The 27,571-nt window shown below is 43.2% G+C and overlaps 1 protein-coding gene across 5 annotated transcripts in view; it reads left to right on the plus strand.

Moving 5' to 3' along the window:
* LOC139757760 (nephrin-like) overlaps positions 1-27,571 on the plus strand; it is a 400,579-nt gene that overhangs the window by 314,089 nt on the left and 58,919 nt on the right. For all 5 annotated transcript variants that reach the window (XM_071678535.1, XM_071678538.1, XM_071678537.1 and 2 more), the window contains 3 exons: positions 4,466-4,776; positions 6,660-6,813; positions 7,659-7,787. In XM_071678535.1, coding sequence (XP_071534636.1) covers positions 4,466-4,776; positions 6,660-6,813; positions 7,659-7,787 — 594 coding nt within the window. The remainder of the gene's footprint in view (positions 1-4,465; positions 4,777-6,659; positions 6,814-7,658; positions 7,788-27,571) is intronic.

The raw sequence follows: 27,571 nt of genomic DNA on the forward strand, positions 1-27,571 counted from the left end.
ATGATTATACATATGTATGCATTATACATATACATGTAAATATGCTTTACACATTTGTCATATACATGTGTGCACATTTCATAGCTCAGACATTCGCAGTCGTCCTCACATGCCAACAACAATTCGTACTTTCTTCTACAGTACCCTGCAAGGGTCATCATACTTAAGTGGTTCTAAATGGAGTCTACAGATGGTCGTTTTTGCTGTAACTGTACAAAAAAAGACCTTATATAAAATCGAAACGCCGAAAAAGAGTAATGAAAATTTGAATCATCTTTGATAACTCTATTATCCTGTAACAAAAACAATGGTCCTTAACTCTGTAAAATTCGTATATCAAAAAACACACTCGGTTCACCTAAGGGCTAAAATACGAAGCATATTTCCGTCCTGGACGTCATTATTTTCTTCAGCCTCTGGTACCCTCTGGCTCTCAAGTTTAAACTCATTTAACAGAGAGGAACGGGCGGGGAAAAACAGATCTTATTTGTGGCCAGAATATCTTTACCTCCAGGACATGCAGTTAAGACTATATACTTGAACGATGACCCTTTTTATGTTAGAGAGAGAGAGAGAGAGAGAGAGAGAGAGAGAGAGAGAGAGAGAGAGAGAGAGAGAGAGAGAGAGAGAGAGTACCTTACCTACAAATACCTACCACGAGATTTTGCCATAAGGCAGGGCTAGCGCGTAGCACTCACCGCACCGTCTTCCTTGGGGAATGAATGATCTTCCTTTTCCCCTTCTACCGCCACGCTCACTGCATCAGTGTCGATCCTGGGTCCGAGAGAGAGAGAGAGAGAGAGAGAGAGAGAGAGAGAGAGAGAGAGAGAGAGAGAGAGAGAGAGAGAGAGAGAGTCAAAATGTTGTGGGGAAAAAAAAAGTGAGGTGACATCGCGAGACACGAAATATGTGTGAAACCAATGTTTGAATATTGAAACCTCGCCATCTGACACATTCCCAGTGACGGAACAGTATAGCAGCTTCTTCCACATGATTTCAGCTTCTATCTGGGTCGTCTTTCCGAAGTCCCCCTTCTATTTATGTGACACCGTGCGCCGTAAGAGCATCCTGAAGGGATCTTGGATCCGAATACCATAAGATTTCCAGAAGAAACTTCGGGGGTAAAGTTTGGGGAAAATTCAGCAACTCTCCAATTTCCTTGTGCAGTAGGGCGCTGACACCTCAAGATAGATGATGGAAGCCATACTCCAGAGAATTTCAATAAGGTTGAAGTTGTTTTGCGTCCTGCACACACGGGAGTAAACTCGTTTCCCTGCCTCCCTCCCTCCCACTGTGTCTGTCGAGTTTATAGCATGATTATGAACACGAGGAGACGAGGGTAAACAATGGGTACAGAACCCATAACTCGGAGACATGATGTTGGGAAAGCCTCCAATATCATCCTATGCTTCAGAAGTATCCTAGACAGCCAAGGATTGATATCAGGACTTTTCCACGTGGTTTAATGTAGGACATGAGCTCTAGATTGATGAGCCGTCCAGATGAAGTGATCTATACAAGCCAGGTCAAGGAAGAGGAGGAGGAGAGGAGGAGGAGAAGATGGTTCCGCTGCCGGAGTAAAAGCAGACCTGGTTATCATGTCTGATGCAAGGGCTTGATGCCGGCTGGCGGTGGTGGCTGAGACCCTGGTAGGGCACGGAATTTTGTCGACGTCCACGTCACAAAAATTTTGGATTTTTGTATTGAAAATCCCTTCTCCTTCCCCCCTTCACAATCCGTTTTCTTTGTAGCCCACTCGCCCACACTCCCTCCCACCCTCTCCCTCCTCCTCCATCTCCCTTACAGTAGGTAGTGGACAACAGTGCTGCAGATTCTACTTTGTTTCAGCTCCTCATGTCGCTGTATGGTGGTGTATGACGAATCTGTTGTCTCTGTGTGAAGGAGAAAGTTCAGTCAGTGATAGGGAAACTTTTGCCCATCCCTGTGATGGAAGTATCTGTCTTGTAGTGAAAGTTGTGCCAGGCGGTCGTCGAAACCTCTGTCGTCCGGGTATGAAACACTCGATGTCGTTCATCAAGCCAAGGCCGCGGAGAGGTGGTCGTGTAGTTTTTACCTGTCGCTTCTTTTTTTTACTCTTGTGTCACGATATTGTCAGAGTCGCATACTTCTGTCGTTGTCTTCGTATTATGAATCGTATGGACTTAGGGATTCTCCCGGTCCTTTTAGGGATTCCTGAAGTTGGCAATGACGTTCTTGTACTTCGTTGTGTTGTGTTCGGACCACGGAATGGCGTGAGTGTATAGCGATAGCTGCAGGAGGAGGACGGGGGAGCAACGGTGTACTGGAAAAAATAAAAATGGTAGAGACGTGGTCAAGGTTGTCACTAGATATCACGTCATATCCTCTTAGTCAAGTTACCGTCAGAATAGTGGATGATTTTGATAGTGCAGTTTCACCTCAGCCATACATCAGAATTATGGAAATGTCTTGCATATATCATAAAAAATTTTTTGTACATTTATGAAGCAAAGATTAATCATTATTGCTCTGTACTTTGCTCTTAATTGAACTCTCGTTTTTTTTTTTTCTGACGATGATAAAATTGATAGATAACACCCAGGAAGCTGTCAGTAACTGGGAGACTGTGAACCTTCAGGTACAGTAAAATTTTTGACCCGACTTGTAGATTTATTCCTGTATGCAGATACAAAGTTTATTTTTTTCAAACTTCGCTTCTTTCTCTTTAACCCCCTCCCTCGTGCCTGGCAGCAGCTCTTGGAGTGGAAGGACAAGATAAGGCTGGGGAAGATTTAAGTGAAGTGACACAAATTAGAGACGGTGGGTTGCTGGCTAATTAAGGGTTCTCAGAGTAGGGGGTTAAATGTCCTCTCTCTCTCTCTCTCTTCTCTCTCTCTCTCTCTCTCTCTCTCTCTCCTTGTCTCTGTCTCGCGGCTGTCCAGCCAAGGTGACTATTGTCCTTTTATGAGATTTTATTTTTTTCCCCCGTTTTCTCTTCCTCTGTAGTCTGTTCTTTGTTTCCATTTTCAAGACTTGGACTTGTCCTTTTATATATATATATATATATATATATATATATATATATATATATATATATATATATATTATATAAACTAAAACATTATAGACTTGCGATTCTCAACTGAAGCATTTCAAAGTTTTCTAAGACCTTATGTCCTTTGAAAAAAACTATATCCATGTTCCGTCCAAAGACCCATAACCTCATATTGTAAAAGGCGAGATCCCGTACTGTTTACATAACCAAGTGACTCTGCAGGAGCCAAGATCATGCGTTTTTGAAAGACCATAACTTGCGTACCGCTGGGACAACTAAGGCAAAACAGGATCTCAGGACCCAATACCCTGAAGACTTCAGATATTACCAAGCATCAGTTTAAGGAGCCCTAATCACTGTGTTAAAATCTTGATTTCCTTTTTCGGAAAAATAGAACCAGAATAAGGCATGAGGATCAATCCTCGACATTTTGTCTGTCTGCTTTCTAAGTGTTTTTTTACATTGTTGGATTTCAGTTGCATGTCGGAAAGCATAATCCACTAAAGGATTCAACCTTTTATAGAGTCCATAGGTTATGGGATCAGTCATCACTTTTAAAAAACTTTAAAACTACGTATAATCTCTCACAATCTGGCAGCATTTTAGCCAAAGCCTTCCTCATCCCGATCAGCTTTCAAAGACCCCCCCCCCCCCCCCAAAGTCCTCTGGCTAAACATGTTTAACAAGCTGATAACTTCCCCCGGTGACCTCCAGGACGAGGCCTGGGGAGGAGAGGAGAGGGGGATGGAAGGGAGGGGGAGAAAAAAACCCCGCACAACCCGCCTCTTCTGACGCTGTTGTAACCGCAATATGTGTGACGCTGGCGCAGGCGGTGACGTTATTAGCTGCGGACTGAGGACGCTGCCAGGGGCGGGCGCGGGGTAGAGTAGAGAAAGACGTGAAGAACGAGTGAAAAAGGTGTTGATGAGAGGAGGAGAACAGGTCCGAGAGAAGACGAGGAAGGTAAGAGGACATGGATAGTAAAGAGGGAGGGAGGAAAGGAAGGAGGAAAGAAGAAAAGGGGGGAAAAGAGCGGAGGAGATGGATGGGCGGAATGAAAGACATGAAGACTCGTGTTCAAAAGAGGGAAATCTCCATCTGAGGGCTTCTGACGTGGCCACGGGAAGTACGGAGTGAAGCCAACAGATCATATCCGTGACTGACACGACGGTCTAAATCATATGATAATTTTTACTATATTTTGCATATTATTACAAGGTCCTCGTTTTCCCTACCCTTTTTCCTAAACCTATTACTCATGTCGTGTTGTATCCCTTCGTCTCTTCTCCTCTGTCGACTCTCCTCCAGCGCTCTCTTTGGGTACATCAAGATTATCCGAGACCCCCCCCCCCCCACACACACACACCCATATTTTATGGATAAATCGACTGATGACTAATGGCAGGGCTGTCATATTTTTCTCCCTCACAGGACCTCCGCAACCTCCAACACTCCACGGGTACAGCGGTGGGGTCGGGATCAGAGTTGGGACCCAGCAACGCATCACCTGCATCTCCAGGGGCGCCAACCCGCCCGCAGACCTGCAGTGGTACCGCAACGGGCAGAAGATTCCCTCTCAGAAGCACAGGATCGAAGATATGAGTTCGGCGGAGATCGAGATCGTGGCTGAGCCTCAGGACAACGGAGCTCAGTACCGCTGTGAGGCTCACAACTCCGCCGCCTCCACTCCTGTCAGCGTCTCCACCACCCTCGTCGTCCACTTCCCTCCAGAGTCAGTCAAAGTAAGTGACCGGGTCTTGGAAAGATGGACAGTACAAGTTTCAAGTCTAGTTATGCCTACCTTGAGACTGTTAATCTAGAAGCCAAGTTTTTTCTTCCTCCTTTTTCTGAATATTTGAGGTATTTTTGAATGTCTGAAGGGATTTTTCTTTCTTGTAGAAATTACCTTTTTCCTGATTAGGGAAATTTTCAGCGTCTTTTGAAGCGTGTTTTACCATTCATAATCCTCTTTGGTCTTCCCTAGCGAGTTCCAGAACCACTGTTCGTATCTAGGGAGAATTTTTAAGCCCAAGGTTGTGGTAAGATATATACAATCTTTCTGTCGTTACATGTGATTAGTTTGTGGCAAGGCAGTATAGAACCTTTTTAATACCGTAGGTAGAGGCTATTTACGTATCTAGGGAGACTGTCGAAGTATTTTGGTTATCTGAATCGACTTTTCATGTGTCTGAGCATTCTTGAACGAGGATCAAAGTCCACGAGGTGATTAAGGAGAGTTTGAAGGGATTTTCCTCTTTGTGAAGGAAAGGAAGGATGTCCTAGATACACAAGTCTCATTTCTATTTTTTTTCATTGTGAATCTAGGCCTCAATAGATATATTTCTTGTCAAGAAATCTTATAATGCCATGAGTTGTCCCTTAATGACCTGAGTGTTCTGGCAACTTTTTTATGAGACTGTTCTTATTTTAGTGTTCAACGGGACTTTCTGAAACATATTTGCTGTCTTGGAAGAGTTTAGTAAGTTTTTAATCGCGCGAGAAAGAACTGGAAACTTTTTCCCTCATTAGAGAGTTTCAGGGTCAGACTAGTTACTGGACAGTAATTAGAACTAATTCTATTTTGTATTATATTACTATTACTTATTACTCTTTATCATTATCAATTATTACTATCATTATAATTAGAATTGATAAAGGGATCCCTTGAAATCTGCTCCTTTTTATTGATAATCAAAGTAAACTCCTTAATTCGTTATTAGCCATCGATGTAGTTTTACAAATGCTTTAAGGGCTGACAAAGTGATGAAAGGATTGTATAGTAAATTCTTTAAGATTTTCATGTCAGTTTATATTTCTCTTGTCTTACTGGTCATCAAGGCGTGTTGATAGTCTTGGAATCTTATTAGCCATTAAGAAAAAAATCTTCGTTTCTTATTGGTCGCTATGGTGACGTTATGGCTCTAAGGTGAGGCCTTGAATTCTTATTGGTGGCCAAAGTGAAGTCCTCTGTTCCCTATGGTCGTTAGTTTGAAGTCCTCGATTCCATATTGGTGGCTAAGGTAAAGTCCTTTGTTCCTTACAGCTCGTCAGGGTGAAGTTCCTTGTTCCTTATTGGTCGTCAAGGTAGAGCGTCGGCTCCTTATTGGCATTCTTGGTGCGGCTCGGTGTGTGTCCTTCATACCGTAGCCAGGGGGAGGAAATTTACTAACAACATTCCACCATGTCTTTATCACGTCTGTTCCCTTCTCCGCCACCACCGCCCTGCGGGGGGAGGGGTGAGCAATTGTTTATCTCGCTCTCATTCCAGCACCATGGACCTCTGGTGTAGGAAGGATGGATTTGTTGATTTCGGTTCCTCTTGCTTGAGGTTACATTGGGAGTGAAGAGTCCCTTTTGGCGAAGGTGTATCATCGTCAATTGAGGATATACAGTCTCGTCAGTGAACTTATCTCTTCTAAGAAGTCCATCCTGACCCCTGCGACCGAGTGTAGCGCAACCTTAGAGCTGTAGGAACCCCAGGGTAGGGAAGTTCCGAGGTAATAACCCCAGGACTTCTTTCACGAAGGTGTTCTGGAGTTGTATTATGATAATGATAATGTATATTTGTGTTTATCTCGCGAAATGTTTTTCCCCAGTTCTCAGACACTTTCCTGTCCATCTGCAGATCATTGAGAATCCACAGCGTCTTCGTGCGGGTAAGCAAGCCAGCCTTACGTGTGAGGCAGGACCATCCAATCCTCCCGCCACCATCACATGGCTCAGAGAGGGTTACCAGATGCCCGGACGCGTCATGGACACCTCCCTCACCCCCAACGGAGGTACGAGAGGTCCTCTTCCCCCTTTTTTTTTTTTTCGTTTTAAATCGATAGCCTGTAACTCGCAAGAAATATTGGAACACCTGCAGGGCAGACATGGTTTTCCCCTGTCTTTGACGCACTCTTTACTCCATACTTAGTTAACTGTAGATAAAAAAAAGAATTCCTTTTACAATGCTATAGAGGATACGTAAACCTGAATTAATGAATTCGAGATTTACGTGAATAAATATCCAAATATCTAGGCATCTGTTGCAGTAAAATCATTCACCTCATAAAACTTCGAAGCCTAAGATTTTTCGTAAGTGGTATAACGTTAATAGATTTGTGTTATCATAAAAAAAAAAGGTTTCCAGAGTCGTAGTCCTACGAGAAACTGATGATAAATGACATTACTTTAGATTACTGTGACGCCACATTCATCCTAACTCAGGTCTTTAGGGACAATAATACAAAATCCTTCACTGATATATGAATGAAGTTTCTAGAGTAGTTTCAACCTGATATCTTTCTAGAGGGAAGATTTTGAATTACAGCTTTCACTAAGTTATGATCACAGGTGATGAATGACCGTCATATTGTAAGTAGGTCGTATATCTATGGGTTCCTCCAAGGTTAAGAAGATTAGCTCCGCTACTGAGACGATGAATAGTCCAAATTGGACACTCGTTTTATGTAATGTGAGAGATCTTCCTCCTCTTTGAGAGTAACTTTTTAAGAGGATGGCATAAAATTCCACCTCGACACACACACACACACACACACACACATATATATATATATATATATAAAATCATCCACCCCCACATCCCTACCACTGACTTCAGTGCCTTCTCTCCCTCCGTCAGGCACGAGAGTCACTAATGTCCTGACGTTGAACCTGACGGCAGCTGACGATGGACTGACATACACCTGCCAGGCCGCCAACACGGCCCTTAGGAAGGACGTGCGGCAGTCCATCACGCTCCGCGTCAACTGTAAGTACAAATTATCTCGTAAGTCGCTTATATAAATGCGCTGTCTTCTCCATGTGTCTTTTTAAGTACACTACACATCCTCAACCTGTTATGTGGAGACACTATGCTACCTTGCCTTCTTATTTAAGTATATTGCAACACCTAAACCTTTTTAAGTATGTTGTAGCATCTACATCTCATTATACATCTAAATATTTTTCATTTATGCACCGTACCACTTAAGCTTCTTATTTCAATACACTATGCGATCGAAACCTTCCACAATCGTACAGTTTGCCACCTGTTCTTTGTTACAGCTCCCTCTACGAATGCCCAATTTTCAATGATTATTCGCTAGAGCCAGCACCAGTTCTCGAATTAGAACGAAGGCATTTTCTCTATACGACTTAAACCCTTGGGTAGTTGCTATTACAGGTGTATACTTCATTTCAATGTAGTACTGATATGCATGTTTGATAACGTGTTCAGTTTTAAACCTGTGTTTTCTACACTAATGGGAAGTTCGCCTTCTCTGTCATACTTGCTGTTTACGTTTTGAATCAAGTTGACAAACTCCGTGTAACTAAAATCTTTGATATAATTAGCTCGCCCGCTTACCTACACAAGGCCAAATAGAACGTAGTTGCCCACAGCAAAAAGTTTGGAAGTGATACATGAGCGTCGTCAACCCCTCATTATGAATGGTATGTATCGGTGAAACGTAAGGTCATCAATCGTATGTTAAGAACGATATCAATAAGTGAAACAAAAGTACCATCAATCCCACAATAAGAACAATATCAATTAGTGAAACAGGTAGTTCATCCATCTCTCATTAAGTACGGGATCAATTAGTGGAATAAGACTATCATTAATTCAACATTAAGGACGGGGACAGTGACTAGAGCAAGAGTCATCAAATTACGGCGAGTGTAAGAAGGTAGAATGAATAATACTTAAAGAAATGACTTCTTCACATGAAGTAGTTGGTTGATAAGCTTTGAGTAATTAAAGTTTCACAATTTTTGATATATGTAGGTAATAATACGATGGAGTTTTTTGAGGTATATAGTTGAAGATTCTCTCTCTCTCTCTCTCTCTCTCTCTCTCTCTCTCTCTCTCTCTCTCTCTCTCTCTCTCTCTCCCAATATAATAATGACTGCAGACGTACCCGGTTCGATCACACAACTGGAAAATTTTGAGGCAAGTTTTCCCGGAGGACGGGTTGATTGACACCTGTCTTCCAATGAGTTCCAGTTTGAATTTGCTGGAAAACTGGAAAGGTGGCTGAGAATGACTTAGACGACGCTTCCTTCATTGACAAGTTGGGTAGGGTAACGGTCCTTGACTCGTGTGTGTGTGATAACATAGAGAACTAACTTTTGTTGTATATAACTCCGGGACAACCTTCTGCGAGGCTCCTACAACTCCAAGGCTTCCCTAGGATCATTAATAGGGAAATGATGGATTCGTTTGGAGTTTGTTCCCAGACAAGACTGTACTCCTTCCTTTTCGTTCCCTGACAATGATGAACTCTCGCTTTAGGTGACTTCACACTTGCGACGCAACCCCATACAGGCAGTGTAGCAATGCCTCGTGTGTGTATATATAAGAGAGAGGGAGGAAGAAGATGGAGAGAACGTTCCATTGACAAAAATCTCGTGACAAACTCGGTCCAGTATAACTGTGTATCCAAGCGTCATGTTTCGCATAATGTGCTGTGTTCTCTGTAATATTGTCATTGGCTTCTTGTTCACTTGGAATGAAATTTGTTCATAAGAGAACATGAGAACAGTAGCTGTATTGATAACATTAAATTCATTTCGGGGAATAGTGGGGAATCTAGTGTAATGTTTACCATCACAAACTCTCAACATTTCTAACTGAAAACGTAATTCACTCTCCCTCCTGCGCGATAGGAACATTCCCAGTATTAATTCCGTTGTCCATCTTTCGTCAAAAGGGGGATAGATGACAAGAAGATAAGGAATCGTTAAGACTGACATTTCTAAAGACCAACTAGACTTGTGCTTGTAGCAGAATGTGGAACACCACACTACAAATGAATATTACCCCGTTTGCAACGTTGATCGTGTGTTCGTGTTACGGTTAATAAGTGATGATGGATTAATAATTCGTTTTTTAGATCCATTATAGTTTATGAAATTTAGTAATTCTAATGTTTGTCATTTTTCCAAGATAAGCAGCTGTTATGATTGTAAAAGGCATCTTTATAATCTAAATGGCATTACTTATCAAATTCTAAATTTTATTTGCGCTCAGCGATATCTCTTAGTCGCAAAACCAAAGATTCGTCTAGGCTAATAGCCTCAGATTTTCTCTTGCGCTAAATGGTTCTTGAAAGATGTGAAAAAAGAAAGACACAAAAGTCTTTGGCATAATGTCTTGAGGGTGTGGTCGTCTCCTCTTTATTCATACTGGGTTAACACTTTTAAAACAGACAATTTTCTTATTAGACTCGGCAAAAGACACTAATGTGAGCCAGACCTCGGATATGATTATCCTTGATTAAGGCTCTTTTGAAAGCGCGTGGACAGACAGACAAATACACAAGCGTAAAAGATGAAAATTACATTATCGTTTAATATCGTGATATGAAAATCGGAATTTTTTGTTCTCGTGACATCAAACAGAGGAAAAAGAAGGGAAAATTTCTGCGGGAGGAATATTTTCGGCAAATTAAGACCTCGGCTCCGGGAGCATTTTGGTTCTGCTTATCAGTGCAATGCTCCTGCTTCGGGCCACAGCTGGTGAGGCCGTTCCACGTACTTTATGGTAATGGCAAGGCGGACCAATTTATCTCCTTAGCTGAAGGATGTGAGTCTAAAGTTGAAACACAGGCTGGTAAGAAAGGAAGGAACTTGGGGTTGCCTGAACAAGGGTCAGGAAAGGTTGGCTAAGGGTTGAATATTAAGTTTGGATGTGAGGACCTTGAATGAAGCGGAGGATGGGGGAAGGAAGTAAGGTCTGGTGTTATACGGGTGGGTGAGGGCCGGTAAAGAGGTCCTAGGAAGGGAAGCACTGGGAAGGGAAGTGTTGGGAAGGGAGGTCCTTAGGAGGGAAGTGTGGGAAGGCAGGTGGAGGTAATGTTTGAAGACTGTGATTGGAGGGAGGGACATGAAGCAGACGTTGTTGGGTGGTACCGATGAAATGAAAGATGTAGAAATTACTTTGTTCATTCAGAGAGGGAGGACTCCCTTCATCCTCAACGTTCTCATCCTTTTCATACTTTCATTCATATCATCAGACCATTGGTTCAGGATCCCTACTTCCCACACCACAGACTCCTACCTTGCAAACTTATCCTTCACTCACCAACTAAAGCGTTGGCTACCCACGGTCGCCCGCCCACTTATCACCTTCCACTCGTGAACCATCAAGTACCTTCAGCCCTCTGGTCGGCGGAAATTGCTGCCTGGCTGCCATCACACACACCTCCTTCCTTTCGTCTCCAGGGGAACCCTTGACGAGAGAGATACCAAGGCTTGAGAAGTGGTGTGGTGAAGTTCATAACCACCATTCCATGATATATTTATCAATCTAGCTGTCGTCTATTTGTCTGTCTAATCTATTTATCTACCTGTCTATCTATATATCTATCTACTTATCTATTTGTGTGTGTGTGTGTGTGTGTGTGTGCGCGCGCGCGCTAAACATTTTCCAAAGTTCTTAGATCATGCTGGAGACGGGTATAAGGGTTGAGCACGAAGGGTCAGATCAAAGGTCTAGCAGTACTTACTAAGGGCCGTACCGTCGTTCGTAAAGGTGGTAACGTCGTGTCCATCGTTTGTCGTAACGCAAGATAGGTCATACCGTCGTGCTCTAGGGTCGCGACATTGTGCTCTGGGTTCGAATCATCGTGCTCAGTAGTCGCGTCGTCACGCTGAAAGGTCACTCAGGGGTCACGCCGTCGTACACAAGGGTCATATCGTCGTGGTCAAGGGTCGTACTATCGCGCTCAAGGGTCGTACCGTCGTTCTCAAGGAGGCTAAGTTGAATGAAATTTACCCAAACGACTTATGCCTCTCCTCACATTTTCTTTCTTGTCCCCCGGCACAAAGTAAATTTGCCCTTATGGTAATTACCCACGATCTCGCCTCCTGAAAATAATGATGGCAAGGAAGCTGTACATGGCAGCCCTGACTCGAGGATAAGGCAAGAGAGGGATTAATTATGATACAAAAATAATCAAATAATCATCATATTACATGTGTTGAATTGTGATGTACGACCATATCCCACGCTATATTGTCCGTCATTACTAAGTTTTCGTTTTAAACTTTTCACCGTTTTCTAAAACAGTGTTACCATTTACCTAAGTGTTCTCTAAAGTGTCTGTCACAATTCTAACTCGTTGTTCTTTTATCATTAATCCCAGTGATCTCTAAACTGTTTGTTCCATTGTTCTTTAAACTCTGTTCTAAAGTGTTTTCATTAATCTCGATGTTTTCTGAGCTCTGTTATCGTATACGTTAGTGTTCTCTAAAATGTCTGTTGCAGTTTGTCTGTTATTTCTTAAACTTTCGTTGCAACTTTGGGTTAGTTTCTATATTTTCCCCTTATGACGCCATTTATTTCTGAGAGATGAAACAAACTACATGGAAGGGAGGAGGGAAAAATAGTCATATGATGTCTTGATAATCTACAGTCTTCTCCCCCTTCTCCAGCGCCATCTACGGTAGAAGGGGCCGAGGAAAATGGGTAGCCATCATTCCGAAAGTTTCTAGTTCCCGGAGCGAACGAGTGTGTGTGTGTGTGTGTGTGTGTGTGCTTGGGGCTGAGGAGGGAGAAAGGAGTAGTGGTGAAGGGGAATGAGGAAAGGGAAAGAGAGAAGTTCAGATGGAAGGGTGGTTAAAGCAGTCCACGGCTGATTCCTACCTCTGCGAATATTAGCCCGTCTGTGCTCCCGTCATAGGAGTGAATTTACCCCACCATGTCGGAAAAGGACATATCTGAAGTCACCCCTTTGACTCGCACCTCATCTACCAGTCAGTAGAGAAGATAACCAAACTGGGCCGTTTAGATAATAAGTTGCAAAAGCTTGCCACTATGTTGCCTCGAGTCCTTGGATTGCCTGCCACCTCTCCTTCTTCCGGCTATCATTTGTTACATAGATATGTAAGGGATTATAGTCTTTATGCCGGGCTTGTAGGTGGAGTAATTTACGTCCTACTGGCTGGAAAACTCGACTTCATGTCAGGAGATTCTAAGGATGAAGATCCTGGTGGGTAAAAAGCTAAGAATCAAGGGGAGGCGGACAGCACCAGCAACAGCACAGGATATGAGAGCTCAAGTCGCCCGGTGAGTTACAATGCTCCATACGATGCTAAGGAAAGACCACCAACACACCTCAGAGCCACGCAGAAATGGCTACAGAGGCAAATAACCTCTGATGATGAATCGACCAATAATTTGTATTCATGTTGGAAGAGTGTTTTTTTCACACCCGTCCCCCTCTCCAAGCAACCCCCTGTCTGTGAGGATGTGACGCATGTGGACGGTCAAGTTCCCAAAAGACAGTTTTTCCTCGTGGCTGAGGCCACATCCAACGGCTGTAGCTTCCACAGTTTCGGACCAACATTTTCAGAGTCTCTCCCCAACCGCTCGTCGGTTTGATGTTCATGGAACATTTTGGCCCAAAATTCTGTGGTACAATCACCAAGCTGGTATCACTTCCTGCGTGTATACACACAAGCCCCCTGGCGGCGCCCTCAGGCACTAGACTCCTCTGGAATAATGGCGGTTTGTTTCTCTTTCGTTGTATAAATTATTCATCAAATTAACATTGCAAAGTTGACCCGGGACGGAAACGCCTTGTTCTACCATCATCCCATGCGATGCTTAACTGATAAAGTTTAATCCCAGAGACGAATGTGATAAGTCCGAGCGATGGACCGCGTGCGAACTAATGTGACATAAGGACGAAAGTAAGCGATCGCGATGGTGGGCGAAGGAAGCCGAGAAGTGGCCTCCTACTGCCACCAGTGTTGCCACCCACATGGCAAGCCATTTCGCCATATATGTACTCCCTCGCCGTTGTTGTAGCCAATAAAGCAAAACACCATCACGCCTCCGAGACAAGCCAGCGTTTTTAAGAGGATCTGAGCCTCAGCCTTCCTTATACGTTCACGACAGTGGCGTACAAGAAGCCAAACAAAGGTAGAACCTGTAAAATATTCGCCGAATTATTGCGAAAAAAATGAGGAGGAGGATGATCAAAGATTACCCCCGCGAACCCATGATCTTGACCCTGGTTGTGGGAGGTCGGGCAGGTATCACGAGACGACGCAGTTAAGAGTATCTGTAGTCGCTGGGCTACTTGTGCTCCCGCTCGGCTACTGTAAGCAGTCGCTGGGCTACTTTTTGCAATTACTCGGCTACTTTGGGTAGTTGCTGGGGTACTACTATGTGCGTTCGCTGTCGCTGAGCTACATCATGCTCGCTGGGTCACTTATGTAGCTGCTGATGTTCTTAATTAGTAATTGGGACTCTTTTTGCAGTCAATGGGCTACTTTAGCAGTCGCTGGTCAATTTATGCTGCCGCTGAACTACTTATTTAGTCACTATTCATTGGGTAAGTTATGTAGCCACCGATCTACGCACGCAGTTGCTGCGCTACGTAGGCAGGAGCTGGGATGTGATGCAGTCGCTAAGCTGTTTGAGAAATCGGTGGACTGCTTATGTTGTCACTTGGAAAGTTTATGCAGTTGCTAAGCCTTGTGTGCAGAGGTTATACTACTTTATGCAGTGACTAGGACGCAAATGTTGTCGCTTGGGGTACTTTTGTAATCGCTAAGCTACTAATGTAGTCGCCGGGCTATTTATGTAATTAAATAGTTGCTGAGAAACTGATACATTTGCCGGGGTACTTGCGCATTCGCTGAGCTACTACTTCAGTCGCTGAGCTCCGTGCGCATTCGTTCGCGTACTTGTCGGTCACCGAGTTCCTAATGAAGTCACTAGGGTACTTGTGCAGTCATTAGACTACGTATACAGTCTCTGAACTCATTATGTAGTGGCTAGTGCTTCTTATGTAGTCTTTGGACTACTTATGCAGTCACTGAACTGATTATAAAGTCACTCGGTTACTTAGTCAATAAAATTGTCATGCAGCTGCTGAACTAATTATGAAGTTACTGTACTACTTAGGCAACTGCTGAGTGCTTAAGGATTCGCCGAACTGTTGGCGTGGCCTTATTAATCCAGTCATATTCCTTCTATGTTGCTGTGCCTTGGACGCCGCCGTGGTGAAGAGTACGTTCTTTTTCCTAGGGAAGTGACCCCATTTGTCTCGAGGTATTTCTGGTCCAATTCATACACCGGAGGGAACGTTGCTATATACCACTGATGAACACGGCCAAACCCTCTTCCATTTACGAATGTGAAAACGAGCAATACTTCGCAAGAGACGGCTACGTACAGGTGATCAACAAGGCCAAATCCTACACTTATGAAGACGAGAACACATGACGCGAGCCTTAAAATTGCGCTGACATGTTTGAGGCACATTAGTGGGCTCAGAGTGGAGCCATTCCCGGGCGAACCGTGGTTGGTGTTCCCCGCAATTATTTGAACTCGAGTCTGGGGCGTGGAGGGGACTCAAGGTCATGGTTACGCTGGGTGGGGCGACGGGTGTGGTGGTGGTAGTAGTAGTAGTGGTGTCGTTGCTGCTAGCGGCACCACACTCCTGCAGCTGCTTCTGCTAGTGCTGTTGTTGCTGGGGAGCCTCACGCTCTTGACTCTGCTGCTGCTGTGTTGTTGCTGTATTTAAGCTGCTCCTGCTACAGTTTCCATTGGTGTTGTGTCTGACCTCTTGATGATCATTACCTTACTGTTGCTGTTACTTCTGTCGCTACTGCTTCTGTTAGTGGTTAATGAATGTCAAGGCGGCTTCATCTATTGTTTCAGACTCGAGGCAACCAGGGAAAAGATATCTTGCTCTAACCTCTCCGGTACGCCTTGCGTATGTATATTTGGGCAACTGGCAACATAACACGAGACACACACACACACTCTCTACTCGAAACAAAGGGATTCGTGATCCGATTCACGAAACCTGCGTAAACTTTACGCCACGAACCACGTCAGAAACTAGGGCGTCGGTTACTGACGCTGTGGCAACTCTGCAAGCGTCTTCAGCATGACGTCAAGCAAGAAAAAATAAAAAGGGCGTCTAAACTTCGTACCGGACGCCCTTCCCACCTCTTCACTACTCCATTTTCACTGATTTAATGGCGGTATTGGATCACTCGTGTCCTACCAATCATCCGCGGGGAAAATGAGCCGCGAATTGAGCTCACTGGCCGAAAATGATAATTGTATTTGGTCAGTGCACGTGGAGACCCTTCGTATCATGAGTGTAAATGGAAGGTGGGGTGGGAGGGAGGTGAGTGTGCGAGGGATGTAGTGGCATGGGACGGGGGTTGTTGTTGGCGATGAGGGATGGGATGGTGGGTTGGGGTGGGGTGGACGGGTGCTGGAGTAGGTGAGGGAGGGAGGGAGGGTCGTGGGGTGAGATAGCACAGGTGAGGACGAAGTTCCCCCCGCGGCTGTTGGTGGTCATAGATGGCGTTGGAGGTACTCCAGAAGCACCATTCACGGCCGGGCCGTCCAGCAGCGGTCAGGCGCAGGGCTTCCCTAGCTAACCCACCTCGCTGCCGGCCATCTTGCCGCTACTGCTGCTGGTAGGGGTTAGCCTCTATTGTGATTCGTGCTTTCTTACTACTTATGCTGGGTCCTTGAAGGAGGGTGCTTGAGCTGGGTGCTTGTGCAGGTTGAATTATTCTTAGGGTGTTTGTGCGTGGTAATGTTACTCTGGTTATGTACGTTGTTTCTTTCAGGTGTTTGTGTGGGATGCTTGGAAGGGTGCTTGCATAAGGTTCTTGAAAAGGTTCCTTGAAAAGGTTCTTGTGTAGGTTTCCTGTGGAGTGTTCTTGAGTAGGGTGCTTGTGTAGTGTGCTTACAAAAGGTTCTTGTGTAGGGTGCTTGTGCAGGGTGCTTATATAGGGTGTTTGTGGACAGTGTTTAGTGCTTGGTATTCGCTGGGAAAGTTAAGGTTCCCCTTAAGTGAAGCCTGTGTACGACTGACTACTGCTTGAATGGATGTCTTTGTATGCGTCCTCCAGCCGCTTCATTTCATTGGCTTGACAGGAATATCTTTGGGGACGTATACGCTTGAGTGCTTGTGCGAGCTCTTTGCACAGGGGGTTTGTGCGTTTATTCTATATGTACACGATTGTTTAAGCAACGGGTGTTCTCTGGTTTCACTGTCAGCTGTGTCTACAGGAGATGCTTCTTGAGGGGAATTCTACTTCTTGTGTGAGGAAAGGATCTGTAGGTGTGAGCCGAATGTGACTCTTCTTTAAAGTTTGTCATATATTGAGAGAGATTTCCCAGTAACAAACAGAAGTATCTTAACGAAACCTACACATGGGTATGTGTATGAGCACGTGGATGATGTGTGTGATGCTGGACAGATCGTCTTGATATGAAAAAGCTAAAGGTACGCAGAATTTTATGCCAGGCCATATAGAACTAATAATGATCATGATAAGAAAAAAGGCATGTTTGCCGAGAGAGAGAGAGAGAGAGAGAGAGAGAGAGAGAGAGAGAGAGAGAGAGAGAGAGAGAGAGAGAGAGCAGCAGATCTTTACGAACACCACCCAAGGTAAAAGTGGTAACATCAGATCTGGGGGAAAGCGGCTTGCAGCGTTGCTCGGAGCTGTAGTAGTAGTTAGGAGAATATTTCTAGGTCTTACCACGACCTATATTCCTCCTAGGGCTCACTACCTCCGCCTGATAACAATGTATAAGCGGCTTATATTCTGTAGTCGGCTACGTCATGCTCTCCTGAGGTAAGAGATCTTCTTGGAGAATTAGGTTTAGGGTTTTGCACTGAAATAATGAGCTTGAAAAAAGACTTTAGATTGATTTACCGTGAAATTGTTTCGTAAAAGAATTACTTCCCGAATGATTATAAAGGATTTCAGATATTCTCATTGGAATACATTTTTGGCAAGTTAGTAGGGTAGTAACATGATTATTCCTTATATCTGTAGTTAAACTGTACAGCAATCGCTAAATATAGACATTATGTATATATTATGGGATCATTTTATATGTACCAGATCTTTATACCTGTGTACACACACTCATACAAATGTTCCAGTAAATTCGGAAAAAAGGGCCAAAATATTTGAAAGTCGTTGTTTAGTAATCATGAACACCATGAATTTTTTTTTAATTTCCAGTGAATAACAACAGATCAGAAGGGCCGACGCGTCATAGAGAGAGAGAGAGAGAGAGAGAGAGAGAGAGAGAGAGAGAGAGAGAGAGAGAGAGAGAGAGAATACATGTTATTTCGACGATACTTTCAGTACACAGAATATCCAGGACGATTTTTGTAATACACTACTAGGATATTTCTTTTTACAAAATTCAGAAAATATTGAAAAAGTACAGTAGATATATGAAATATCCCTTCTCTCAAAATATTTACCGATATATTTCCTAGTGCACAGTCCTTAATCTGTTTCTCCTAATACACAAAATAAAAAAGATACATCCTTTAAGACATGCGTACTTGTTTACGTTGTGTAATATTTTATTGCAGTCGACATAATACTTCCATTGGTTTTCCTACTTTACATTTTTTGTTTATGTACACTTAATAATGCTTCCAATATTATTCCAACTTCAAACAATGTTTCCAAATTTTGCTCTAGTTCACACAATACTTTCAATAGTTTTCTCAGTCACAATACTTGTAATATTTTTCCCTTGTTCAAAGAATCGTTTAAGTACTTCAAACGTTAGTCCTAATTCCCCATATGTAAAGTTTTCCTTGTGGTACATTGTCTACAGCGGAACTCGACAGGTTATTAAACGTCTTCACAAACCATGAGGTTATGACTAATGAAATCTCCTAGCTCGTAATAATTTCCTTCTTCCCCCAAGTTCTTTGAGGATTTCAACACCCTTGCTTCCCCATGTCCTTTCTACAACCCTCCCATGTCCTTTAAGGAGTTCAAATCCCTTTTTTCCTTGTCTTTTATGTTCAAATACCTTATTTCCTCGTATTTACTTCAAGAATTCAACTAGCTTCTTCCCCGTGATCTCTAAGATCATTAATCATACAATCGAAATTTTCATATCCTCCAGGAGACGCTCTCACCCCTCTCTTTCTCTCTTTTACCCTCATCTTTCTCTGTGTCCTTATCTACATCCTCCCCACAGAACCCGCACAATAAAACGATTTTCCTCTCCTCCAATATCTTGCCAATAGAACTCTGAAAACGTTCGTCCCTGTCAACACAACAATGCTCTCCCTCCGTCAGGAGCGTCTCCACCTACTGCCGGAGATGTTCCTTCCCCGACAACTTCCCCGTCTGCTGAAGGCCATATGGCTGCCATTTCTTGTTCGGTGGGTCTGCCTCGGGGAAGGAGAGCTGACTTGTGATTGTATTGGGTTTGTTCCACGTCATTGTGAGCCGCGTTTGAAGGACAGAACTCCCCCCCCCCCCCCAAAAGGCACCTACCCCTCACTTGGGATGTTTCCGAAAGGAAGCAATCAAGAGAGGAAGTCCTGTTGAAGTGGACGTATAAGTGGCTACGTGAGAGAAATTGGATTGGTCACAAAAGGTTGTAGGGAGGAAGGAGGGGCCTGACATTGGTGTTCCTATGTGTGAAGTGCTACGGTATAGGGGTTCGGAGAGGTGGGAGACAAAGATCCGAAAATAACAGGTTATATAGAAAGTCTGTTCTCATGATAGTTAAAGAATCATCTCTGTTTGTACCTCTTGACGATAGAATTTGGATATTTTTCCTCTCTACCTATAAACTTTCCAAGATACTTTTCCCTCCCCAGAAGAACAATATTATCTTGATGACACCGCAGTCTTTGTGGTAGTAGGTACTTTTCCTCACAGTAACAAACATCTTTTTTTAATACGTTGCAAGAAAAATACTTGGAGTTGCGGTCACTGGTAGCAACTGCAGAGAGCTGGGCATAACGGCACAAGTTTCCCCATTTCGGTAAATGTTTGCATAACCTGTGAAAATGTTCGATGTTATTTGCTCACACCACACTAAACCACTGTGTCATTATATATATATATATATATATATATATATATATATATATATATATATATATATATATATATATATATATATGATGGAAATAGAAGGATATCCGAGAGGTATATTGATGTAACGAAGAGGCAGAAGGATACAGGAGGGAGGTGAAGGACTGGAGGAGGAGGAGGCAGCAGGGAGGTCATGGAAGGACACCAGAGGTAATGTCAGGTGGGAGACTGAAAGCAGTGGCTGTGGTTTTAGTTGTGGCTGTTGGCAGGGGTGAGGGTGCAGGGGTGGAAGTACTCATGACGGGAGGGGGAAATGGAGAGAGAGGGGGGGGAGAGAGAGAGAGAGAGAGAGAGAGAGAGAGAGAGAGAGAGAGAGAGAGCGCAGGGCACTGGAGAACGTGTTATCGTAGGGAGATTTTTACCAGAGGTGAGGAAAATGGGATGAGGACTTGGAAGGAGAGATGGAGGAAAGTAAGCAGATGTTAGAAGAACTGACAGTTATTTGACTAAAGTAAGAAGAGGACAAGCATGTAAGAGGGAATAGAAAGATAGGAAAGGAGTCAGTCTTTTAGAGATATGGTCCAAAGAATCTGCCAAGAGACGTAATACTCTTATTATTAGATAAGGTCACGTGAAAGTTTGACTTTGTATCTATATTTTGCATCTAGGAAATGAGTCAACTTCTATGGAAAAAGATGGCAAACTCGTGATGAAGAACCTTCGCAAAAATCTCTTATAATTACCTGGCTACTGAAGTCTGACACAGACCCTCTGTGGCTTCTGGAAGCCTTTTGCACCACCGCTCAGGGGATAAACACGGGAGACACGACGAAGTAGCTACGGTGAGCGGGAAAACTGATACTTTATCTAAATAGGAAGGCTCTTAGTGGGTGGGAAATTGGGGAGAGAAGGTAGTACAGACGAGGGAGGTTGAGTGAGAGGTTGGCAGGAGGGAGAGAAGAGGAAAAGGGAGGGAGGTGGGAGGCGACTTAGCAAGTCACCCAAAAAGTGTGTTTTGTAAAAACTCGACTTTACGCTGCCTTCAGGGCCTTCTTGGCTACCGCCCCCAGACACGTACCGCCGACTCCCCTGACGCTCCTCTCACTGCCGAACCTGTCATTACAGCCAACTATCTCCACTCTCCCCAGACCTTGTCATCATCGCCATTATTGGCCACGATGTCTCCCGAATATCATCACCACCATTATCATTATCAGCCGTAGTTTCTGCGCCCATTCGTTGATGTCCGAAGATATAGACCATTTCCATCGTCACTGATTTTAGTTTCATCGTCGTCTTTAGTACCGTCATCGTCATAATTGTGGTCATTATCATCGCTGTCAGTCATCATCACGATGATCATCAGGAACTTCACTGTGTACCCATCTTTGTCATCATTACGTACATCAACTTCACCCTAGTGTGTGCATTATAGTTCTCGACTCCCTCTATCTAACCATCTTCATCACTGCCATGCTCATCATCACTGACCCTCATCATCTGAATGTATAATGAGCACTGTTGTCATTGCTAGTGTGTAGTTACCACTGCCCTTAACGCTCCTATCATCATGAACTGGTTACGATACAGTTCTCCAGTGAATTCGGGTCTCGCCACCGCAAACACCCCCATTATCTTCACTATTATAACCCGTCTACATCATCTTCAGCACTGCTATCATCACCACTAACACCTACCTTCACCAACCATCATTCTAATATGACGACGCCAATACCCTTAACTACTGCCTCCATTAGCAAGTCATAATTATCATTAGCATTTCCACTGCCTCCAGTAAACACCGCACTATCTCTAACACTCGCCAGCATTACCGATCCTTCTCCAACACTTGGATGTGTTTCCTCCGACATATTCAGCATCCACATGATCACCATCACTTTTCCAGCAGTCACCACCATCACCATCACGAAGATTGCTAGCACTATCACCCTCTGTAAGCTCCTCCAACACCTCTCGACCAATGCAGACACCATCATCTCCACCACAACAGAACAATATAAATTTCGTAGTTTTTTTTTTTTCCCAGTATGTTGTGCGGGCCTGTATTCGCATTGTTGTGAAGGCCAATGACTATGCAAATTACTAATCGCGACTAATACCAAATGAATACCAACATTAATATGTCACTCACGTATGTAAATACTGTTCGCTTGACAAACAGTTGTATTATCAAAATATTTACATTCCTACAACAGCAACAACAGCTGTAGTAACAACACGCTCGAACGAAGATAAACAGAGGAAGAAAGAGTATGATAACAATGATAGAACAAGACAAAAACATTTTGTTCGTAATGACAAAGTCAGCTGTAGTAGCATATATATGCATCATTTCTACATGTATTAATAAGAAATAAATTGGAGATTAAAATTTACGAAAACTGAGTCAGATTTTTTGTCAGAAGCTGAAAGGGTCGTTTATGATCAATAACGAGAATCGGTAAAACGAGTAAAAAGCATAATATTAAGATTAGATTATAAGCGCTCGGGGAAAAATTGTATACGTCATCTAAATCAGGAACAACAATACCATAACGAGCAACAATGCTTGTAACTCTGCATCATCAACACTGGCCACAAGTGAAGACTCGTTTACACACCCGGATCTTCCTCGTTGTCCATGCCAATAGACTTCTTATGCTTACTCAGGTTATATTTAGAATCATTCTAACAACGTCATTTATAAACGAAAGAATGTTGGTTTTAACTGTCCCCATTTCAACGTCATTTATACACGAAGGAATGTTAGTTTTAACAATTTTCCCTCCAAAAACTAACTACTCTCATCTGGATGGCTATCTAAAGTCGTAAGTGAGTTTTAAGGAAAGGTAAAGTGGTTATGCGAGAGGCCTCCCACGTTGCTTGCATTTTATGAGGGTCTTGCGTTGTTTGACCGGATGTGGCAGCTGTCCAGCCTCCCGTGGACATTCTCATCAAGTGGAAAAGTTCACGCATGTCAAATCTTCCTGTGAGGAAGGTGTTCGTAAAATGTCATTATACGTCAATATACGTTGTGGGTTAGGTTGTAAACTTACGTGAATTACTTAGACGGTCCAGGATCATCGTGTGTGTGCGTGTATTAATTTTCCTCCAGGGGTGAGATTTTAAGATTTCTCCTTTTAACTCCCGATAGTCCTCGAAGTTGCGCGCGCACATACACACATATATATAGCCTCTCGTTGACTATTTTTCTTGTCTAAGGGGGTGGGGGGCGTCTTAGACACTTGTGTCGAGAAGGCTGACAACTGATATCAGTAACATCAGTTATCACGTGGATAATACATCATGTAAACACTGTCGTACATGACGACATTACTTGCCTCGTATAAGGAGCTTGACAGATGTGGTTCACTGAAGCGTTCCAGTCTTCGCTTGCTTTATTCTCAAGTGCTGGGGAGGTCGGGTTGTGGTGTGTGTGTGTATATGCAGTTGTGATATTCCTTATGATATCTTGTTTTAATTGCTAATTTGTTCTGCAAGGCGAGGGTGTGTTACACTCGTGAGGCGCCATCTCTTGAAACATCTGTACTTATCATACAACTTGTGTATGGCGTCTGCCGCTTTTACAGTATCGCCATTCAGTTCGTTCCATTCATCCACTGCTCTCATCCTGCCGAACAAAGTGAAGATCGTGTTCAGGAACCCTTGAGATGTGCTAATGAGACTCCATAGATACTCGCACTAAAACTCAGACTCGTGCACGCATGTGCATCTGCATGTCCTTACGCACACAAGCATGCGCGTACTCACTTGCATACTCACACACGTACACGCCCACGGCCCACCTACTCGTACACATAAAAACAGTCCACAAGTATTTCTCTCAGGTCAGTGACTCCGCTTATACCACTCCCGGATGACCGTGGACATCAGATCTAACATCACGTCTCCCGGGAGAAGACGAGAGCAGAAAGTATAAAAGATTTTCAGAACACACTCAAAACAAAAGAGTGTCGACCTCCACATCTGGGAATAATCATCAGGCCCTTTTTTTTTTCGGTCTGGTCCACCCCTGGCAAACCGGTCTTAGTCGGTCACTACCACCATGGATCCCTGTGGTCAGACCGGTCTAGACTCCTCTCCTTATTTTGGTCAGGAGCGCCGTCGGAGGAGACCAGTCCGCCCTACAGGAGGCAGGCGGCCCTGCAGTGTACACACTTATAAACAACTTCTCTGTGGGAGCATCATAAGCAGTCGCTGGAGACTTTTTATACGGTTACTCGACAGAAGTTGAGGCGAGTGTGAACGCGAACGAACTGTGAGCGGACGCGCATATATATATATATATATATATATGTATGTATATATATATATATATATATATATATATATATATATATATATATATTATATATATATATATATATATATATATATATATATATATATATATATATATATATATATATATATGTATGTATATATATATACATATATATATATATATATATATATATATATATATATATATATATATATATATATATATATATATATATATATATATTACGTATATTTTTAAGGTAATGAGATAGAGATAGGAAGACTACAAGGGCGTTCAGATATCCTCAAGATACCGATCCGTAAAAACGCCAGGTTTAGGCAGACAGTGTTGGCTGCGGAGATAAAAAGGATCCCGATTGTAAATCAGAGACGGAGAGACTTTAGATAACCATCTCGTGAGGGATGAGACTGTCATTTACTAAGAAAGGAAAGATGAACATCGTTGAACTATGATGGTGAAGGTGGCAAAGACAAATGAGAAGTCATGAAGACGACCAGCTAGGCGTTCTTTTAAAAGAGAAAGAAAACGACAATAATCCCACATCAACGACATGGATTTTATTAAGTCTTGGCAACGACGACATCTCGGATATCCCAGAGATAAGGATTAGGGAGGAGGGACGGAGGTAGAGGAAATGCAGGCAGGCAAAGAAGCACTTTCATTGCCTTCTCATACGACTACCAAACCAGCCAGTCAGACGGTCGGTTCTCCGGGGAAAAAAAAAAAAAACCTGACCAGAGGTGGAAGAATAAAAACTGGAACAGACACAAGGTCAGGTAAGGTCACTACTGTGTGACTGGGAGCAGCAGGAAACTTAGAATGATGAGCCTGAGGTGATTGATAAATGATACGTGAGGATAAGAAAGGCGACACGTATATGAATCTAATTCGGTCAAGGTGAGGATGATAGATGTATTAGTACGTCAGATGATAATTATGCTTAGGGGTAAATTGAAATTTGATTGCGGCAAAAAGCAGGAGAAGCTAAGGTAATTGTAAATCCTATTACGAGACATTTAATCGAACTCTTGAGGCGAAGACAAAAACCTTTTGCTTCGCTGATTGACGCAGAGTGTATTTAAAGATGGATTCACGATTTTCTTTGGTAAATCATTGCGTTCAGTGGGTTCTTAGGTCGCTTTACACATTGCTCTTTACTCAACATTTTACATCTTCGAGAATCTGGTAAAGCACTTTTTATCTGTAGAATTCTAAAACAAAGCTTAATGCCTTATTGATTTTCCTTTTTTAAAGAAATTCGAAAGAAAGCCAATTGCTTTATTGATTCAAGCCCACTGAGCTGATCATGATTGCTAATTACCGATAGCAGGAAGTCTATAGAGTTGATGATGAGGACTGATAATACGGGATGATTAAAAATCGGTCAATATTTGGCGGTCGTGAGTAATAATTGGCAACGTTCGTGCAGCCTTTTTTTTTTTTAAAAATTCCGCTTTTCGTGTTTCGCATTGCACTGTTACCGTAATGAGGATGATACAACCGTGGCAATGTTTAGTGCATTTAGATCATCCACTTTATTTTATGATGTAATAGTTTTGTTAAGCCACTTACCTTTACTTTTCCATCCCTCAGAAAGCTTTATAACTGGCTCAAAAGGAATAACTGGTTTTGTTTTTTGTCAACATTTTCTTTAGGAAAGACGTACGATCCATTTCTGTTTTCCAGGAAGGGGAGGGGAAATCTGTCCTCTCCTCATCTCCGCCAATTGGCGACGGACATACAAGTAAACAGACATTTAAAAGGCCTTCCACTCGCCTATAAACGTATCCCTCCACACTTGGACCTCGCCTAACTCTTTCTTTACCTCCCCACCTGCTTTATAAACGTTTAGATCCACCATGCTCGGCGATGGACGGCATTCCAGAGGGTCTAAACCGTTTTTGGTAGTCCGTCAGTGCATGTGGAATGTTTCCCTCGTGGCACAGTTCATGACCGATCCAGAGGAGGTTTCGTCAGGAGCGGGAGTAAAAGGACCCTCCATTAAAGCCTTGGGAGAAAATGGGGAAGAAATACGGGTAACTCTTGTTGCATTTCTTTCGCGCGATTATCATCCCATTCATGCGTCTATCTGGGTTTCTCCTGTGGAGCAAGCCATTACCCAAGCTCAGGAGTGCTACAGCGATCTGGTCACCGATATATACACATGGCCATGTCTAATTTAATGTTTATCATCCTCTTCGTCTGGACTTCACGTAATGTCCGAAGTAACTGGAGTAGTGTTTCCACCAGTGTATTAACGGAGGAATCTAATACCTTCACAATGACGTGCTTGAGAGCAGGTGTGAAGACGGTGAGGTCATAGAACAAGGGATGGTTGTGTGGGACAGGGAGCCACCCACGCCCTTGTCCACGCCCTAACCCACGCCATGGCTCACGCCCTTAACACTCAAATTAAACTCCTAACTTCGTCACAGTGACTAGAGCTCGTAAGATTGGATTCAAGGAGAGGAAAATACAGAATTCCTCCTTCACTTCTTGGGTGTTCATCCTCCATGAAAGTGTAAAGAAACGAGGAACGAAAGAATGCTTTTGCTGCATTCTCTCTCTCTCTCTCTCTCTCTCTCTCTCTCTCTCTCCCCGTGAAATGAGTGATGATAATGGTATTATTGATAATAACAGGAATGATAATGATATAAAGTACACAGATTTCGAGGTGTACTGAACATTGAATTTGTCTTCTTTCATTAATCTACTTTTTCAGTCACCAACTTTTCATTGTCTACCATCCAGTTGACAGACCGCTTACTGTACACCCCCACACAATTGCTTAACTGCCCAACCAGCTACATTGTAGAAAGGGATATTTCCTTAAAGACCAACGAATTTGAAAGTTTTCAACAATGAACTTTAATATGATTAGAATTCAGAGCCAGTAACAAGGACTTGCTCTCATTTCAGAGCACGATTTTCAAGGAAAATATGCATATCATTATAATACCAAATTAGCAACTTGCACAGCATTGTTGTTCTGAGAGGCTGTTATGCCAAGATATGTATCATTTGCGAAAAAGGAGCGCGTGAGGCATTTAAATACAATGTAAGGACAATGAGTTGTAAGAAATACGTAAGTCATATGTATACTTCTTGCTTCTTTCCTGTTTTAAATGTCGTATGAGTATGAAGAAAGTAATTATACGTCCTGGAAACTAAATACTGCTCTTACAAGGACATAGGAGACTATAAATTCCAGCGTGATAAGGCGGACACGTCTTTCACCAAAGGAAGACCTGCTGGAAGGAAGGGAAGCCAGGGATATTAGGGAAGAAGTAGTTGGTAGTTGTGGAGGGTGGGTCTTGCATGCTCGTCCTCGCTCGCAGGCGGACCCGGGAGGACAAAGGACCAAGAGATATCTTCCAGCAGTCGTCACCCTT

Source organism: Panulirus ornatus, chromosome 28 (assembly GCF_036320965.1).
Source record: "Panulirus ornatus isolate Po-2019 chromosome 28, ASM3632096v1, whole genome shotgun sequence".
In the NCBI taxonomy this organism is placed as follows: domain Eukaryota; kingdom Metazoa; phylum Arthropoda; class Malacostraca; order Decapoda; family Palinuridae; genus Panulirus; species Panulirus ornatus.